The 18,995-nt window shown below is 31.7% G+C and overlaps 2 protein-coding genes and 1 non-coding gene across 4 annotated transcripts; 1 reads left to right on the top strand and 2 right to left on the bottom strand.

Moving 5' to 3' along the window:
* The first annotated feature begins 4,305 nt into the window (after positions 1–4,305).
* Positions 4,306–5,603, top strand: LOC111300275 (EG45-like domain containing protein). Its single transcript, XM_022895911.2, has 3 exons — positions 4,306–4,505; positions 4,764–5,043; positions 5,198–5,603. The coding sequence occupies exons 1-3, from the start codon at positions 4,397–4,399 to the stop codon at positions 5,202–5,204; spliced, it is 396 nt and encodes a 131-aa protein (XP_022751646.1). The 5' UTR covers positions 4,306–4,396; the 3' UTR covers positions 5,205–5,603.
* Positions 5,604–6,833: 1,230 nt separating this feature from the next.
* Positions 6,834–13,251, bottom strand: LOC111298974 (eukaryotic translation initiation factor-like). 2 transcript variants are annotated; one of them, XM_022893769.2, is made up of 9 exons: positions 12,860–13,251; positions 11,476–11,547; positions 11,099–11,194; positions 10,712–10,936; positions 9,976–10,073; positions 9,301–9,388; positions 8,744–9,094; positions 8,415–8,657; positions 6,834–8,301 (listed from the first exon to the last, which is right to left on the bottom strand). In XM_022893769.2, exons 1-9 carry the CDS (start codon positions 13,025–13,027, stop codon positions 7,258–7,260), a joined length of 2,385 nt encoding a protein of 794 aa, XP_022749504.2. In that variant the 5' UTR covers positions 13,028–13,251; the 3' UTR covers positions 6,834–7,257. The 2 variants fall into 2 exon arrangements, with proteins under 2 accessions (XP_022749504.2, XP_022749505.2); XM_022893770.2 differs by having other exon boundaries at positions 10,712–10,924.
* Positions 12,303–12,407, bottom strand: LOC149513615 (small nucleolar RNA snoR103). Its single transcript, XR_016330184.1, has one exon. It is a non-coding gene; the product is annotated as a small nucleolar RNA snoR103 (small nucleolar RNA).
* Positions 13,252–18,995: the final 5,744 nt, after the last annotated feature.

Below are 18,995 nucleotides of genomic sequence, written 5' to 3'. Positions count from 1 at the left end.
CCTTACTAGTATTAGAGGCTAAAGCTATACAAAAATTTTGTAATCTCTTAAGTGCATCATCTTGAAAAAGGTAAAGCCTTTCACACATCCTAGCATTGCCAATAATCCTCTCCGAGCCCAACATCTATCCTTCGCTTATTAATATAAAGTAGGTTATAATTTAAATTAGGAATATGGAGGATAGAGTCGAGTATTATGTCTTTCAAAACTACAATAAAACCTATTCTTGCCATATTTGAAAGAGAGCCATCAATAGTTTTTACAGCAGAACTATCATAGCAAGATTTATATGCGTTGAATAAGGATGCATTTCCAATCATGTGATCTGATGCTCTTGAATCAATAATCCAAAATTGTATATTTCCTCGTTGAACACTTAAGGCATTTAAAAAATTATCTTTTTATGCTAGTAAACTAGTTACAAAGGTTGTAGACTTGTTTTGAAGGGTTTATTGGAGTATCAGCTCTTTGTGACTTTCCTCATACCATATCTCTGCAAAAGAAGAGTTCTCACTCTTGCTAGTTATAACAAAAACTCATGTGACTATAGTTAATGATTTAGGTTGGCTTACTCTGATACCATGTAAGAAATTTAAAAAACAATTATCTTTATTTTTTATTCTATCTACAATGAAAGAGTACATCTAAATAAATAGAAACAATGAAGTTTCTTATTAGGAAACAACTTACATGAAACAGAAAACAAAATAATAAAAGAAAGAAGAATTATTCTATTATAAAATAAAAACAAATCCATAAAAACTTGACAATCAGAATAGTTAATTAAAATAGAAGAGTAAATGAAAAATATTTTCAAAATAAATAAGAAAATTAAGCCACACTAATGTAGAAGAATCAGATATGTACTAATGTGGGAAAATCTATAAACTCCTAGTTGATCTAGCTTCCAACACCAACACCTTACTATCTTTCCTTCCATCTAAAAAACCACCATAAAAAAAATGAAAATCACAACAAAACAAAACAAAACAAAACAAAACCACAGTGAGGAACCTAATGCCATAGAAAAAAAAAGTAGCATTTTCGATTTTATTTTTAGGTTTAAACAATAGGTAAGGTTTCATTTTGGTATGGTGTAAAAGAAGTAAGAAAGAAGATGGCTATAGCTAGCGGCAATGATAGCAAAAAAGTGACTATGACTCATAATGGTCCACAGCATTCTACTCTTGGATGATCAAGAATGGTGGAAAAATAGAGAAGAAGGAAAAGAACAGCATACTAAAGTTGTAAGATGATCAGACGGTGGAAGGAGTAGATCTTGTGGTTTGAAGTTATGGTTTAGATTTTCAAATCTAGGCCATTTTGGAAAAAACAAAAGTTGGATTTCAGAAGAGGACAAAGAGAAGAATTTACAACTTTTTTTTGGAGGCCAAATGACACCGGTAGGTGGTAGCAAAGGTGACAAGGTTTGACGATGACAACAATTTCTTCGTCGAAAATTGGATTGGAAAATGGCTTTATCTTTTTAAAGAGAAAAGAATTTTTCTTTTAAAGTGGGATGATGAAATGATTTTATAAACAAAAAAAAAAAAAGTTTTAATAGTTGTAAAAAAAAAAGAAAAAAAAAAGCTGCTAGGTAGGTCAACCCAACCCAAATCATTTTGACCTGATTTTTGAGTTAGTCTGACTCAACCCGTGATTGACCCAACCCAGTTTCCCATCTGATCCAATGATTTTTGGGCCCTCCAACATTGCTTTTTTGTCTTGGTATTGACTTTGGGCTTTAACATTAAGATTATTGGGTATAAACTCTTTTCTTTGAATATTTTATTACATGTCCTTTCATATTTGTCTTATGCTTATATGGATTGAAATAAAAATTATATATTTTAGGAATTAAAAATTATGGATATTTGTTTTAATGTTATATTTTTATATATAATTTTTGCTAAATGAATAATATTTATCATTGTTTGAATAAAAAAAAGAAAATTGGTTTTTTTAAATGATTTTGGAAACCCTACCTTAATATTGGAGGAAATTTAAAATCATATTTTTTAAAAATTTAATTTCGCCTAAATATTAGATAATTAGATAAATTAAATTAATTTAATTTAAAAAATAAAAATTTGCTCTCAAGATATAAAATTTCTAATGAAAAATAAATAAGATTAAGTAGAATAAATCAAACTAGTTGTTACATTTTTTTAGTTTGCATTTTCATCATTAATTTTGTCCATATTGCATTAAAGATAGAACTTTTAAAGAAAAAGGAAAAATTGGAAAACCGAATTTGTTTCAAACATCTGCCTAAATGTTAGGGATGATTGAGAAAATTTAGTTACCAATAATTTCTATTTTGCTTAAAAAATTAAAAAAAATAATAGTAATGATTAAAAAAAATTAAAAACGAGAAATACCGTAAAACATTAAAACTTTAAAATCTTAAAACCTAAAAACCGTAAACCTTAAAATCTTGAAACTTTAAAACCCACAAAATCCTTAAATTTAACCCAGACCCTAAATCCAACCCATACCCAAGTTACCTAAACCCTAAAATGAAACCTTAAATTCTGAAAGCTAGCCAAATCCCTAAATTGCCCAAACTCAAAGCCATCTCAAAATTCTAAGGATTTATATAAAAATTTCATATGATGTAATTTATTCTCAAATGCCACCTAGAAGATGTGGGTATTTAAAAATTTTTATTTCATTAATTTTTTTATACAATCTTTAACCCATTATAATAATAGAAATAAAAAACGGGATCTTAAATATAAATATTCACACTTAAACCCTACTTAGAGATTGAAAAGTCCAAGTGGTCTTGCTATATTTAAGAATCCAATTTCAAAATTTCAACTCAAAGTCATGCACGTAACAGTTTGCATATATTTATTTTTAGGTCATTATTTGCATTCATTTCATGTGCTAATATTTTTTAATTATTATTATTTATTAGTTAATTGTAGTATCATTGATTTTTCTTTTAAAATGTTTTTTTATGGAAAATGTTATTCAAAAATATTGATTTGAAATAAAATTAAAATAACATTATGAAGAAAGTAATTCTTGATATTCTATCAAGATGTTGAAGAAGCCCAACAATTATCATCTGCAAATAATGCTATTCTCATTTTTATGGAATATTGTGATGAATTTTAAGCGAAAATAATTATCTTTAAAGTTTTACCTAAATATTAGAAAATTTTCAAATTATTCTTTAATCAAAAGATTTTTTCAATATTTATAAACAAAGACTTTTAATAAAATTGATTTTCTTTTCAAAAGTGAAAAAAATTATTATTAAATTTTAAACCGAAACCATTTTATATACTGAAAATAACGCATAATTAATTGATATCAATTTTTATGGACACCGTGGGAATGCTAATATTTTTCAACACGTAACTGATTTTCGAATTCAATTCTATTTTCATAAACTAAAATTATTTTTTTGATAAACTTTAAACTTATTTTATTATTTTATTAAAAAATAAATTTTTGAATGATCAATCACACCTTAAAAAAATATTGATGATAATTTCTCTTTTTAAAATTTTTTGTTTAGCAATTTCTAAAACTATTATGACAATATCAAATCAATTTGAGTCGATTTTTTTATTAAAAATTGAACACAAACTAAAAATGGATTTTGTTCTTTGTCCTAAGTCACCATGTGAGATAATAAAAACATATATTTTATTATTTATTTAATTTTATATTTATATATGTATTCATCTATTTTTTGCTTAAAACTTGATATTAAGTGAGTCTTACATACAAAAAATTTTTTTAAAAGCTTTATAATTTAAATTTTTTAGAATAAGAAGTGTCCTCGCTCACATTTATTTGAGTTTTTTCTTTTACCTTTTGTTTTTTAAAATTAGGTAAAATTAAAAAAAAAAAACAAAAATAATAAAATAAAAAAGTTTGATCCGTGACAACACATGATCTCTATAAATGGTAGTAATTAGTTTCGTAGAGAATCTGAATCCAATAAATAAGGTCGTCGTTGAAAAAGTAGAATAACGTTCGTAAATCTCTTATCATAAAAAAAAAAGGTCTGCGTTCTCATCTCTATTTTGTGATACCTTCCTTCTAGTAAGTAAAAAAGCCAAAAAAAAAAAAAAAAGAAAACAAGTTAAATCTCTGAACGAATTAAATCCTAAGGTGGCAAAAGTCACCCGTGATTGATGAGTTCGCTGGTATCTACCAATTTATCTAGAAAAAGGAGACGGATGTGGGCGGGATTTCAACATGTCCACACGAACGATCTAACAAAAATTGAAAATAATAGTAAAGATATTGTTTCCTTTTCAGTTTTGGCATTTCTCTTTCTCCAAATCCGAGTATATAAATTTGACAGGAATAAACTTGGTGTTTCCAATCCAACGTGAGTGCATGTTAAGTAGTTTCATTTGCTGAAAAAATCATGGCTCTCTTATTGATCATAGCTATAGTATTGAGCATATTGAGCAGTGAAGCAAGTTTTGTTCTCGGGGATATTGGAACTGCCGCTTCCTACGGTCCTCCTTACATACGTGAGTGAATTGTGGCTCTTTCCCTCTGTTTGTTCTTTTTTTTTATACAAGGCAAAGCCAAGAATCATATAATTTATTAATAAAATATTAAATTCTTAATTATAATTATTAGAATTCAATCCCAACAATTTTGAATAAAATTTATAAAAGTCAAAAGCTTCCGTGTCAATTATATATATTTATTTAAATTTATCTCAACTTTCTGAAATTCTTTTTCCTTTGTTTTTTTTTCTTTTTATCCTAAAAAACTGAATGTAGCTACCAAGTGCAATGGAAATAGAGAAGATCAATTTCCGCCAGGAAATTTGTTTGTGGCAGTGAGTGAAGGGCTGTGGGACAATGGAGCGGCTTGCGGGAGGCGCTACAGATTGAGGTGTTTGAGCGGCAACAGAAGGCCGTGCAAAGGTGGTACCGTTGATGTCAAGGTAGTTGATTTCTGCCCCAAATCACCATGTCCCTCAACAATTCTCATGTCCACTGACTCCTTTGCCGCTATCTCCCGTTCCTCCGGCGACAAAATTAACGTTGAATTTATCCAGTACGTTAATATAAATATATTATACATTTCTTGGTGGAATATAGATTTAAGTACTACAACATCTAAATGTCGCTTACATGTTGTCACATATACATATTCATTGTATATCTACATTTAATCATGAAATTAATTTTATGATTTTTTTTTCTTGCAGGATATGACTTTGATCATCCACCTAATTAAGTTCCATCTGCAGATGCTTAATATATATATATATATATATATATATATATATATATATAGACACACACACGCACGTGTGTGTGTGTGTAAGACGAGAAAGAAGTACTTGAAGATTAATATTAATGAAGGTTGCAGTTGTACGTAGAAGTCGATTAATGATTGCTTAATGCAATTCTAATAATTGGCTGTTTAATGTATTAATTAAATTAATTGGAATCTAAATAGAATTTATGGCAGCACTTGTTTTTTTTTTTTTTTTTAAATACATTAGCATGTAGCAGTTGTTTAACTTGCTTATATTTCTGTACTCAACTTAATGTGCCGAAAAGAAATAAATTACCAGTAGCGACACCTATCCGGCGGCAAATTTGGTCTATCTTAAATTTATTTGACTTTGAATTGTTTATTTGTTTATTGTGGCATTTAAAGAGCCAGATTATATATTTTAACCACCTAATTTTAGTAGTATATATAAAAAAAAATCAAATTAATTAAAAAATAATTAGTTTCAGCATTTTATACGGCCACCAAATGAAAATTTAAATATTAATAACATTTTTTATATATACAATGCAACTATGATTTTATTTTAATATAATTGTGTTACAAATTAAAAGTAGTTGCAACCATGTCATTTTCTTTTTGTAAAAAATAATTTACACCTATTGCAATATAAAACTTTTTATATTGTAAAAATATTGTGCAAATTGCAGCGAGCGAGTCGAAATTTCCATTAATGTAGCATTGGGCGTACACATTAGGAAACTGTTGAAGTTGCATGCTTAACAAAAATTATACTTTAAAGGTAAAAAATATTCAAATTTCATGTATTATAATTTTATTTTTATGCGAATTATTATACATGAGATGACATTATCTTTTTATTGTAATATAGAAAGGAAAAGAAAAGGTTTAATATTTTGAACCGAAATTTAACTCTATAAATTCATGTAACCATTTTAAAAAAATAATATTTAATAAATCTATAATTTAATTATTAACGTTTGTAATCACTTCTGATATAAAATTTCTAAAAGCTTTAAAAGCTATATTATGGTTTTTTTTTTTTTTGTTTTTTTTTTTTTAAAACAAAACCACAAGCATGTTTATAAGGCCTTTTTAATATTTAATTTTTAATTTAAATATATCTCAATTTTCCTTCTTACCAAACTAAACAAACAAAATATAAAGGATATAATGGATGACTGCATACTTAATGATTGCAGAATGAACTATTGAAGTATGAATCTACAGCAGCTGAAATTTTGTCAACAAAAAATCTCCTTTCAGAATCCCCCTTTCATTTCAATGCCAATAATTGACAGACATGTTTTAGAATCATCATTTGGCATGACACGTCTCCTCCATTCTACTAACATGTGATAATACAGTTGTCTTTCAGCCTTAAAGCCATCATACTAGTAACCTAATCTAAACTTTAGCTTCGGGAAGATTACATCATTGGCTCCCCTACAAGAGCATGCATAGGACACCACATTTAAGATCCTCCTAGTCATAGATTCAGTGAATGCATGGATTCCCAAAGTGTCCAGTAATATGCCAAAACATCACTATCAAAGAAGAATGACAAGATTAAGGCAGGAAAATTGAAATCTAAAATGGATTTTCACTTTGATTGTGGTAAAGGTAAGAAACTCGAGATTAATGAGGCTAAGTTTATTAACAATAAACTAAATTACTCAGTCAACCAAAAAAAATTTCTCAAAAAAACTAATCAAATACAAAACAACCGGATCCCTTAAAGGGTGACCATTCTTCCCAAGAACTTTGGCATGTATTAGCCAACACTCGAGGGTAAAATCCATGGCATTCTGGTTTGATTTCTTTTTTAATAAACACACCACACCTCTATGACCTCGGAGAAATATACAACTCAATAAAATTTTACCTGTCCCCGGCAGCTCCACTTTATCAAACAATACAAGTTGCTCGCCTCAAAAATGGGGGAAATTGGTAGGGGGATAACTAGAGGTCCTTGTGGATACTGACATTAAAAGTAGCATGCACGAATTAGAATAGATTCTGACAGTCCTCGATCTCGGACGCCTGTGCATCCAACACAGCTTGCCCTGAAGGATTTGAGCTAATGGTCCTCATTGCAGCATAAAATACAGCTTTTTGGTAAAGGTCATCTTCCATCTTCTTAAGGATTTCCTTCACCACCTTAAAATCTAATCCCCCAACCAAAACAAGTTTCCCAATTATTTCTCCAAAATTATTTGGTGCTTTTGGTAAATCGATGCCAATATCATCCAACAAGGCACCATAGTGCAGGCATCCAGTCTCTATGTCTCTAGCTGTAAGAACTTTCTTAATAAACAAGTATTCCAGAAGTTTTAAAACTGGCTCAACACAAGGTGGGCTTTTCTCCAAGGCAATGTAGATGGCTTCTTTCACAACCTCAGGGTGGTATGATGGAGATTTTAGTTCCTCCACACACTGCAATGCTTCATCCACCAGCCTAACACTGAAATATTCCTCCAACAGCGCCTGTGTTTTTCTTCGAAGATCTTTTGGACTTAGTCTTAAAACCTGAGCTAGTGGTTTCTCCACTACTGGAGATACAGCAGCCACATGCACAGGTTTGGCAGAAAGAGAATGTTGTAAAACAGGCTCAGCACCCAAAATACGATAGGATGGCCGAGAAGGAGTTGAACTTCCCTGCAACAGGGCACTTGTCCTACCACTCATTAGGCCACCACTACCTTGAGGCAACAGCCTTGGATTCATTGAAGTTGATTTATTGACTAATTGTGACGGGACACTCCCTCCAGGCTGTATACTTAGACCATCACCCCTTGGAATTGACCGGGTCCTAGGAACCTCCCAATTATCATTGTCCATTCCAGGCATACCAGGCATCCTCCGAGTTCCAGGCATTCCAGGCATCAAACCCCCAGTACCAGGACGAGTGATAGGAAAACCCCCAGGGCCAGGACTCATTGGACCAACAGAAACAACACGACTATTTCTAATACTTGCAGTAGCACCTGGACGCAGCCCAAGATTTTTTTCAGCCTCAGAATGGATTTCAGTAATTGTTTTGGCTTTCACCTGCAAAAATCAATACAAAAAAGAGATGTTGGTATTAAAATCCATTCACAAGGACTAGTCAACAAACTTCTATCTAATCTAACCCAGAAAAATTGATGGCGTTTATGAGCTACCTCCTCACGCCTGGGAACCCAGTTGTTTGCACGGTGATCAAGAACATCACGAACCATAAATCTCAACCTTGGTGCAAGCTGAGGATTTGTAGTCAATTCCTTCAGTCTGCTGAAGTACATATCATTTATGCGCCGTGATTTTGGACTCTCATCAAGCTGCTTACCAATAGTGTTGAAGAACTGACAAATGGCTTCAACATTCTCCTCAGCAGGGGAAGCTCTACTATCATGGTCCAAAAGTTCCTGTTTGGCAGAATAGAAAAAAATGATTTAGCATAACTTGCTATAAATACAATTTCATTGATGAGAAAAGAAGCATTGGCCGTAACCTGCACGATGTGATGGACTATCTTCTCAGGTACCATTTTCTGCTTCAAAAGCTCACCAATTAAACGAATGTTGCCTAAAGTACGGAGCTTGACCATCCTTTCTTTATCCCTACTCTCCATTTCTTGATCAGGGGCAGTCATCAGCCCCACTTCTTCCCTGAGCTTGTCAGCTCCCTCAAATGCCTCCTGGCAGTTATTCAAGAGGACTCGCTTAAAGGTGATTTCTTTACCACCAGGTTCGTCGGATGGGAATGAGGGGAGCTTATCATTAAGATCAGAACATAAAAGAGCATACATAGGACAAAACGTGGGTTCCAGAACAGCCTTCTCAAATATTAGAGAAATAACCCCCTGTAAAGATACCATAAATACCATCAGTACTTTCATCACAACTGCAGTAACTGGAAAAGAGCACGATACAGATGATTGTATAAAAGTTTGTGTTTGTGTGTATATATTTATACACACAGAAACACACACATACATACATATTTAAATTTACATATGGAAGGTGTAGTAATGTCAAAAAGAATAACAGAAATGTAGAAAATAATAACCTTCAAGATATCAGCTGATGTGATACCAGAATCAAGAAGTTGGCCCTTCAGAAGATCATACTTCTCAGGAGTCAGCTTGTTCAGTATCCTTCAGAGAACATAACCATTCAGAAAAAGCAGTAATTGATTGTTAAATTCACCATGAAGGAAAGGATTGCCTCTTCCTAATATGCATACTCGATCAAAATAATATCCACTTAAAAAGTTTTTAAGTTCTTTGAAAGATTGAAGCCATGGATTGCAAGTGGTAATTGATACATTTGCATTTTTCAATAGTGTCTAATTTTGTCATCATGAAAGCATCTCATAATCAGCAGCTTCCAAAACTAAAGTTCTAGATACCAACCATACAAAAAGTATTGAACTCTGAATTTAAGAACTTCATAGACCTTAAAAAAATTCCAATGTTGGACATTCACAGCAATGCCTTGTTTCAGTAACTTATTAAGCAACAAAAAAAATGTTCCTCCAATGTGGGTTTGCTACGTAGATTATTAGGGAGCCATTATACTTATTCTAAGATCAGATCTTGAATAAGATAAATAAAAACAAGGTCCTTTATGGTTTATCAATAGAAATCAGTATATGTATGATGCAAGAAAACAGCTTTTATAGTTAGTTAACAAAATTAAAGACACATATATGATGCAAGAAACATATTCTCACTATATTTACCCTTTTACAGTCTTTAGAACACGCTCCTTCTCAGTAAGATTCCCCTTTCTAGCTGACCATGGCACCTCAGCCTTGACCAAAGCTGGAGTTGGTCCTCCCTATATCAACAAAGGAAACCCAATGTTAATGCCAAGGCCAAATGACAGACATAGCTTGCTGTAGGGATAAAATTCGTTCTTAAAGGAATAATTATAAAGCTAATATTAAGACAAAACACTATAAGTGGCAGAAATCCTTGAATGTTGCCATTATGGAAAAAATAAATACACTGAAATTGGTGCCCCAAGCCAAGCAACCGATATGTTTCATAACTAATGCACAATAATGCAATGGAAATGAAGCAGAAGGGTTAATAAATAAAAGAAAGAAAATCCTAAAATGTAAGATTACTAACAGTGTCGAACCATCTCATCATTATACATAAAACAAATTTAAAGAAAATTCAGAGCAATCATTACCGGTGCAACTTATTAAATCATTGCTCTCTGATTCATATAAATACCTAGAGGTTAAGAAGTCAAGTGAAGCAGAACTGCCAATTCTAGCACTAATGCCTAACTAAAGTTCACCTTTAAAAGTTATATTGACAGAGGAATGTAACGCGATGCTTTGAATATTCACCCATCAACTTCTAGAACAAACGAAGTATTACTTTAAAAATCCTGGCAACAGCCAATGCAAACAATAAACAGCTTTATACAGACGAAAAGATTTGGTATCTTTTTATGTTAATTACCGCTTGGGTAGAAGAGATCTGTGCCCTTGAGAACTGAGAGTTCAGTTGATCTTGGAGATTAAATTGATTAGCTTCTGGCTGTCTGGAGTCATATTGGTTTCCTGATTCTCTATCCCGAAGAGATTCCCAGGACCTCTCCTCTCCAGCAGGAGCAAACTGTGCTGAACGGTTACGCCAATCACGATTGTCATGCTCGGAATAACGGTTCTGACTCTGATTTGATGGCTAGCAAAAGTCAGAAATTGGAGCAACAAGTGTTAACATAAAATGATGGCCTGACAGTTATATTTGAAAATACAGAAATTTCATCAAGGCAGTTAATTGCTACTAAAATAAGCCAACTGAAAAGGGAAAAAAAAAAAAAGCAAAAGAGAACTTAGAGCTTACGTTGCTTTCCCCGCGACCCCAGTTTTGAGCTTCACCAAAGAGTTCCACTTCAATTTCTCGTTTGATTTTAAGAATCTCATCAGCAACTTCTACAGCCTAAGAGAAGACAAGCAAGATAATAAGATATTGTATCAAACAAAGTGCCATTTTGTGATCTCAACTAAATAAAACTGGAACAGAGTACAAATAGCGTTCAACCACTAATTACAAAGATCAACTCAATGTAATTGAAACAGAATGAAAGGCAAACAACTTCCTTGAATGCAAATAAAAAGCATTAGCTTGTTCTTTTCTGGTTGGTTTTTGGAAGCAAAATGCAACATTAGCTTGCTGATGCATAGATGAAGTATACTACCAGGCACAATTTATACAATTACCTCTCTCAGCTGTAGAAGCTGGTCCTTAGTGTACTGCACACGTTCACGACCCTCAAATCGTGAGTTCCCAGCCTACAACAGTAAAGCAATTGATAACTTCAGATTCTATAACCCAACAATATTTCAGTATGCAGCATGTTAACATTCAGATTAACTGTCTAAAGATAAACCAGGCACTGTAAGACAAAAACTCTAAATCATGACTAAGAACTTATAAGGCATATTCTTAACATGGTTATCAAAAAGTTAACTTATTTATCTAGCAGAAACAAAAAGATAAGCTCCATAAATCTTAAGTAACATCCAAATAAAAGGACATTACATAGTTGAAATCTATAGATTTTGTGTCATAAGGAGATTGTCAAAAGACCCAATCTTTTGTACTTCACAATCCTCAATACGATGTACTTGGTGTCCAAAAAAGTCCATACACATAATAAAATTCAACTCATTAATTGAACTTATTATTTCCCAATTAAGAGAATCCACAAGTGAATACAAATGGCAAATATATCCATAATTATTATCTTATACACCAAAAGTGGAGTTTAAACTCTAGAAGTGGGTTTAATTGATTGCCACCTGTCCATTTGACTATATAAGTTAACTTAATAATTTAATGTTAACTTGTTTATTTGTACTTAAACAGGCACATGGCAATCAATTAAACCGGCTTAGAGAGTTTTAAACTCCACCGACAATATATCAAAATAAAATCCATATATAACGATTGAAACACAGCTAAGAGGATTGACCCATAATTAGTACAAATTCATTGATCTTTGATCAACGGAGCACGTCTATTTGTTTCAAAAATATAAGATCCTTAATGTCTGTAGGTCCTTTATGGGCAATCAGAAACTTATAGAATACCCACCTAAAGCCTACATATTTTTCTTTGTCCATATTTACAGCAAGTACACATACTAAGTGCTCCACCAAGAATTAGGACAAAGCTAATCACATCTTCCTCTTTTAGAGGTTTAATACTTTCTAATTCTATGTTCTTTTATTGCTCAATAACAAAGACAATTCGGCAAATACCAAGGTTGCTCCTAAGGTCTAAGAGCACAAAAAGAATAAATTTGGAGCCTTTCAGACTGAAAATAAAAGCGATTTTTATCTCAAAGATAATTTATAGAATCAACAATAATAATGATAAAACCAAATCCACTTTTTAAGGATCCAATATTCAAAAAAGCACAGCCCACAGCAGATACACTAAGAATTTTAAAAGAAAATCTATCTAAATCCAACAGCAACACATCTAAAAGACCAACCGACACCAAATCGATAAAAAAAAAAAACAATAAAAAATAAATAAGGGCTAGATCTAAAAAAATTGAGACATGGGCTTTGAAGTAAAAGGGATAAAATAATAAACCTTAATTGAAAAAGGAGGAGCACCGCCATGGGGACGAAAGAGAGGAAGATCAGAAGAACGGGAACCAAAGGCTAACGAAGAAGAGGATGATGAAGAAGAAGAAAGTAGTCTGCTCCCTCGACCACCACCAGGTCTTAAACTCAACACCGTCTGATCACCTTGCTGCATACCTCGATCTGTTCACGTGAGATTCAATCTCCACCGTCCGATCAAAGCGAAGAATTCAGCGATATGTAAAACCCTGAATCTGAATATCAAAAGAAAATAAAAGGGTTTTTGAATATAAAGAAAAAGAAAAATAAGATTTGGTATTTAGAGAGAGAAGAAATGAAAGGGCATTTTTTTCTCTCTCTTCTGCAGGAGCAAAGAAGAGGAGAAGAACAAGTGAGGACGGTAGAGAGGCAAAACAAACCCTTCTTATAGAGAGTGTTTTTCCTTTTTTTTTTTTTAAATGTTTTTCTGAATCTGAAGTATTTTATATTTGTAATTACATCATTATCCTTGTTCGTTTTGGACTTTCCCTGTTTCTTTGACATTGATTGACAACATTGCCCTTCATTCTTAATAATTGTAACCTTGCTTTGTTACATGCTTTAGAGGTTAGAACCTTTTTGCAAATTAGAAATTTATGGACGGTTAGATTCGACTTTTTTTATGAAAAAATTTTAAGTTTTATTGGTGATTATTTATTGAGGTTATTTTAAACGTATAATTTATAATAATTTGTTTTAAATTGTCAAATACGATATATTTTATTTTGATATGAGAGATTAAATAATTTATTTATTTTTAAATTTTAAAAAAAAAAATTAAAAAATTATTTTAAAAAATATTAGTGTTAATTTGATACTTAATGTTGACTATGAAAAATACTAGCTGAGAAGAAATTTAAATATCTTATGCCAATACATGAAAGATTCTACTAAAAGTTCATATAAATCACGTGTTTGTTTCATCATAACTTAAAATAGTTAAGAAAAATTATGATAATAAAGAATCTCTAAAGATGAGCAATGTGTTTGATAAATTATTAAAATTTTTAAACCTTTAAATATAAAAATATTAATTTATTATAAATTTTTTGTTAGTTTAATATTTTAAAAAATAAAATCTTCATTTTGATATCCAAATTTTTATCATGTCAAATACTTTGATACTTCAATATGACACTCTTAATCAACTTGCTTATGTAATATTAATATTCAATAAAAAATGACACATGTTATAAATATTTAGTTATCACTATATTATTTACTTTTCACGTCAACATCTAATAATATATTATTTTTATCTGCAAATTTTTATCTGATTTACATGTGTTTTTTTTTATAATCAAGTTAAAACTTTTTTAACGAGGTGACCAACATTGGCTTCCTGAATTAGAGGAGAATAGCCAGAAGATAGGCGATGCACTGAATGCAGAGAAGAAAAATTATAGAACATAATCTAGTTGGCTCGAAAATATTAAAGTAATTCAGATGACTAAAACATCTAACAATTACAGAACTCGTAAGAAGATGTCATACGTCGTTATAGAGTGTGAGAAGTATAATGTGATGATGATGTGATTTTTTTTCGGATTTAGATATCCAGATGTGTTTTCCATTCAAAACAACTAGGCCTAAGAGTTTCATAATGGAATCAGCTTCATTTAAAACCTCTCTACAATTTCATCAGTGAATTGTATAAAAACCAGAAAAAATTACAACATCAGATTGAATTATATACCATTAAGATTTGGAAAACTGAACGATGCAACTAACATCTTCAAAATTTCCCGATCGATTGGACCACATCTTCTTTGGGAAAAAAATCAATCAACCTCAACACAATTTAGCTCCACCACTGCCAGTTTCTGTAATCTCTATCACTTTCCTTTAAAAAAAACAAAGACTATTCTCCATTATATCTAGAGCACAAGCAAAAAACACATATGCCAAAAATAATATTATGTTTTGTCTCAATGGTAACAAATCCATGGCGAAGTTAGGGTTACATGAATAAAGTAAGATCGCTTTTTTCCAATAAAAAACCTAGTTAGGGCTTCTTACTTTTCTTAGTAAATCTTTTGTTTGCCCTCTTCAATAAAATCACACCCAATTAAAGTGTTTGATTGCCGAGAAAATCACACCTAGTCACAGCCTACTAAGCCTGTTGGCCTTTTGGTGGAGAAACCAATTGAATCCAATATCAGTGGTTATTTCTCAAGCAGAATATATGGATGCTACCATTGACTACTATTGCACAAAATCCATTTGAAGGAAGGACAGAGATCAAGAATGAGTTTTGGGAGAAAGGTAAGGGTTTGAAGAGGTTTGTTAGCTAGCAATGATAATGAGAATTATGGTCATATTCATGAAGGTGGTGGTGATAATTTGGGTTTTGGCCGACTAGATGCTGGAAATATTTGGTTTCAACCAAGTTTCGCAGGATAAAATATTTTTCAAGTTCCTTTCTCTTTGACTCGTTAAAGCGATGAAGAAATGGTGTTTTTTGGTGCCTAGTGATTTTTTTCCAAGAAAATCACCGTTGACAAGCAACGACCAAAAGTGATAGACGATTCTAGTGCTAGATTTTGGGTTGTCATGATTGGTGTTACGAAGAATTTGAAGAATTAGGGAAAGAGGGCGTGAGAGAGAACTGACAAAACATAAAAAATGAAAAATTTTCATTTAAATTTTTTATCAGCAAAGTTTGACTTTTTTTTTGTCAAATCAACCCAAATTTGATTTTTTGCCAATTTTATTATATTTTGTCCATTTAATGTTGTGTGTCTTTCACAATTTTATTTTTGTTTAAAAAGATTTTAAATTATTACAAATTAATAATATTTAATTTTTATTTGTAAAACATAATACATTTAATCTTAAATTAAATAATTATCCAAACATTTAACCTTAAATTGATTATTTAAGCAATGATTATTATTCCCAAATACCTTCTTGGAGTAAGGGCTCCACCTTTCCATCTCTTAGCCTGCAGTAAACAAAACTCAAAGCATGAGATTGGAAATTACCAAGCAATCCACAAATAACAGGTGCTCGAGGGTAGATCAAAAATAAAAATGATAATAGTTGACATCAAATTTTGTTTTATTTTTTAAAATAATTTATAAAATTATAAATTTTTAATCTTGAATCTAAATTTAAACTAAACTTGTATTCGATCAAATTCTAATAATTTGATTCGGTTCAACTCAATTAATCGATTTTTTTTTGCTTTGTATATTATTTTAATATAATTTTTAATATATTTAAATAAATTTAAATATAAAATAATTATTTTTATTTTATGAAAATTTAAAATATGTATTAAATTTATAAAAATATATAAATTAAATTTTTTATTTTTTATTTTTAATTCAAAATTTGATATAAATTTAATATATAATTTAATATCTAAACTTAATTTGAACCAAATAAAAAAAAAAAGCAATCCGAATCAAGCTAAATATTACAATTTCTAACCAATTTTTGAATTTTTAAATTTTTTTTCACAAAGGAGTATAGTTGTTAGTATTTCTTTTTTCTTTTTCCCCAAATAGGGGTGATAAATTAAAATCAACATGCAGAATGAATGAAACAGCACAAAACATAACAGCTAAATAAAAAAGAGAAATTTAGGGCATACAACCTAAACAGTTTGATACTCGTTGTGTTTGATTTGTTTGGTTAGTTATATGACTTTCAGAATTTGGTGAAGAGCTGCTACACACATCTAACTAGCCTGCTGCCACAAAAACTTGAAGTGGAAAAAAACAAACAACCTTCAAACTCGTAACGCTAACCATCCATGATTTTTATACAATTTTAAGCAAGGAACAGTTACTAATAACTATCAAAGCAGCCACTAATCAAGATGAAACTGAACTACGAATCTTTCACCTTCTTCACAGTAATGACACGTCCTTCAAGAACAGGGCAGTTTAAATTCTTAATACAACTATCCGCTTCTTTGTTGGTGGCCATTGTAACAAACCCAAACGCACGAGATTCCCTCGTCCACGGATCAACCACAAGATGAACATCAATCACCTATACATTAAGATTCTTCTCATTGTAACTTGCAAGAACTCAAAAAGTACATGTACATTTTGCTTGACCATATGGAAACGTTGAATGATACAACATTAACCAAAATTAAGAAAGTTATACTCATCTGTACATTTTCCTCACTTGCAAAATGCTTCTACAAATGGTTCCCAGGATTTTCAACGTCGCTTTCAACACTCTTACCAATCAAACGAGCTAACATATACCAAACTTTTTGAGACAAAAACACAATAAGCAGCAGAAAGGCAGAACTAGAAGAAAAAGCAATACCTGTACGACTTCTTGACCTCGACAAAGATCCTGATACTAACTTGCTATATGAATTGTATGGTGAAGGAGAACGACAGTAACTTGGCCTCTTAGAGTTTGACATTTGGCAAGATGAACATTACATATAGCTATGTAGTAGTAGCTCCCACCCTCATCATAAATCGAAACCAAATTCAAATTCACCTAGCAAAATTTTTAAGAATAACAATTGAAATTAAAAAAAAAAAAACCCTACCAACTAAGAAGCCTTGAGGAAGGCACATGGGTAAGGGGGTCTAACCTATGCGGCCATGCCATCCCCCTTCCTTTTAATGCGATGGAAAAAAAATGATTGAATTGAAAGCAATAAATTAATTAAAATTAAAATCCACATCTTGCCATTGAACAATCGAAGAGTTAAACGTAAAAGATCGAGTCGTTTAGATCTCTCTCCTCTTTTTTCTCTATAATGAATTTGTTTTGTCACATTTATTAGGATTTAGTTCACTTATTGAAGGAGTAGATTTGGTTCTTATATCACGGGCTAAGACTCAACATCCAGGCCCGCGTGATTCCAATACTTGGTCATGCACTCATCCGACATCTCAGATCAGCCTATCTGTCACGGTTCATACTCTTGTGAGAAATTATCTGCTTTGACCTTTCGACCTCACGATTTTATCCTACAAAAGGCTCCTCACAAGGAAGAGGTGGTATGAACTATTTCAAGTCCAATGTGAGATTGGAGTGCTTAACGTGACATTCTCCCTTACCCAACCTCATGATGCCCTCGTTATGGAGGCTGACCACCTTATCTACCTCCCTCGAGGTTCTTGGAAGGCTTGCTTTAATACCACTTATCATTGGCTATAACCTAAGACTCAAAATCCTTACGGTTTTAGGCTTGGAATTATCTCTTTTTAGCTTAAGTTAGCCTAATACGCAAGCGCGCGGGTACTAAAACAACTGGAATGATTTAATGTGCAAGTTTGAGAGAGCAAAAGAATTGCTGAAATATGCACTGTGTATTACTAAAGTAAAGTGTTTGATGATGTCTAAATAAGGGTGGGGCGACCGGCTATTTATAGTTGAGCCCCCCAACTCTACTTATGGCTAGCTCCTAAAATCAAGAGATTACAATATCTCATAAAAATTAGGGATTACACAAATTAAACATTAATATAGAAGGCTTCTCCTGATTTTCGGGGCCAACCAAATCCTCCTGAAGCTTTTGCTTATCCTGGCTGCTTTTGAAAGATCCTGGATCAGTCTTACTCACCTGGGCCTTTTTAGGTGCAGTGCAAGCATCTTGTGGGCCTGGCCCTAGTTGTGTAGGCAGGCTTGCATGTTGTGTAGGCAGTTTGGACTCCTCTCCAAGGCCTATTGCGTAAATCTCCACCAATGTCTCTAGTGCTCAAGCCTTAACCCCTGGTGTGCCCGCCTAGGGCGTGACACTTATATTGACTAAATCAACAAGAATTAGAATGACCAGAAAATATTTAAGGAACTTATGGCAAATGATAGTTAATCATAATATTATTTTGGCAAGTGCCATATTAAAACAATACCATTTAAGTGATTTAACCAAGAAGAAATGAAAAAGAAAATAAGCCACTAAAGCTATGACTTAATAAAAACATTTAGACTTTGATGTTAGATCTGGAAACAAAAAATAAAGGCAAATCAACTAAAAATAAAGGAAATTTTATAAACAAAATAGGATTATTTTAATAAATATTCAAATGTAAATATAAATTTTGCTTTGCTTAATCCAACTATAAATATGTCAAAACTAAATTTTAATTAAATTAGTCCACCTTAATGAAGAGCCTTTG

The sequence above is a fragment of the Durio zibethinus genome, chromosome 18 (assembly GCF_047325235.1).
Source record: "Durio zibethinus cultivar Kanyao isolate XHJ-2024 chromosome 18, ASM4732523v1, whole genome shotgun sequence".
NCBI classification, from domain to species: Eukaryota; Viridiplantae; Streptophyta; class Magnoliopsida; order Malvales; family Malvaceae; genus Durio; species Durio zibethinus.
Note: the sequence above shows the minus strand (reverse complement) of the source record. Positions and strands in the feature narration are given on the sequence as shown.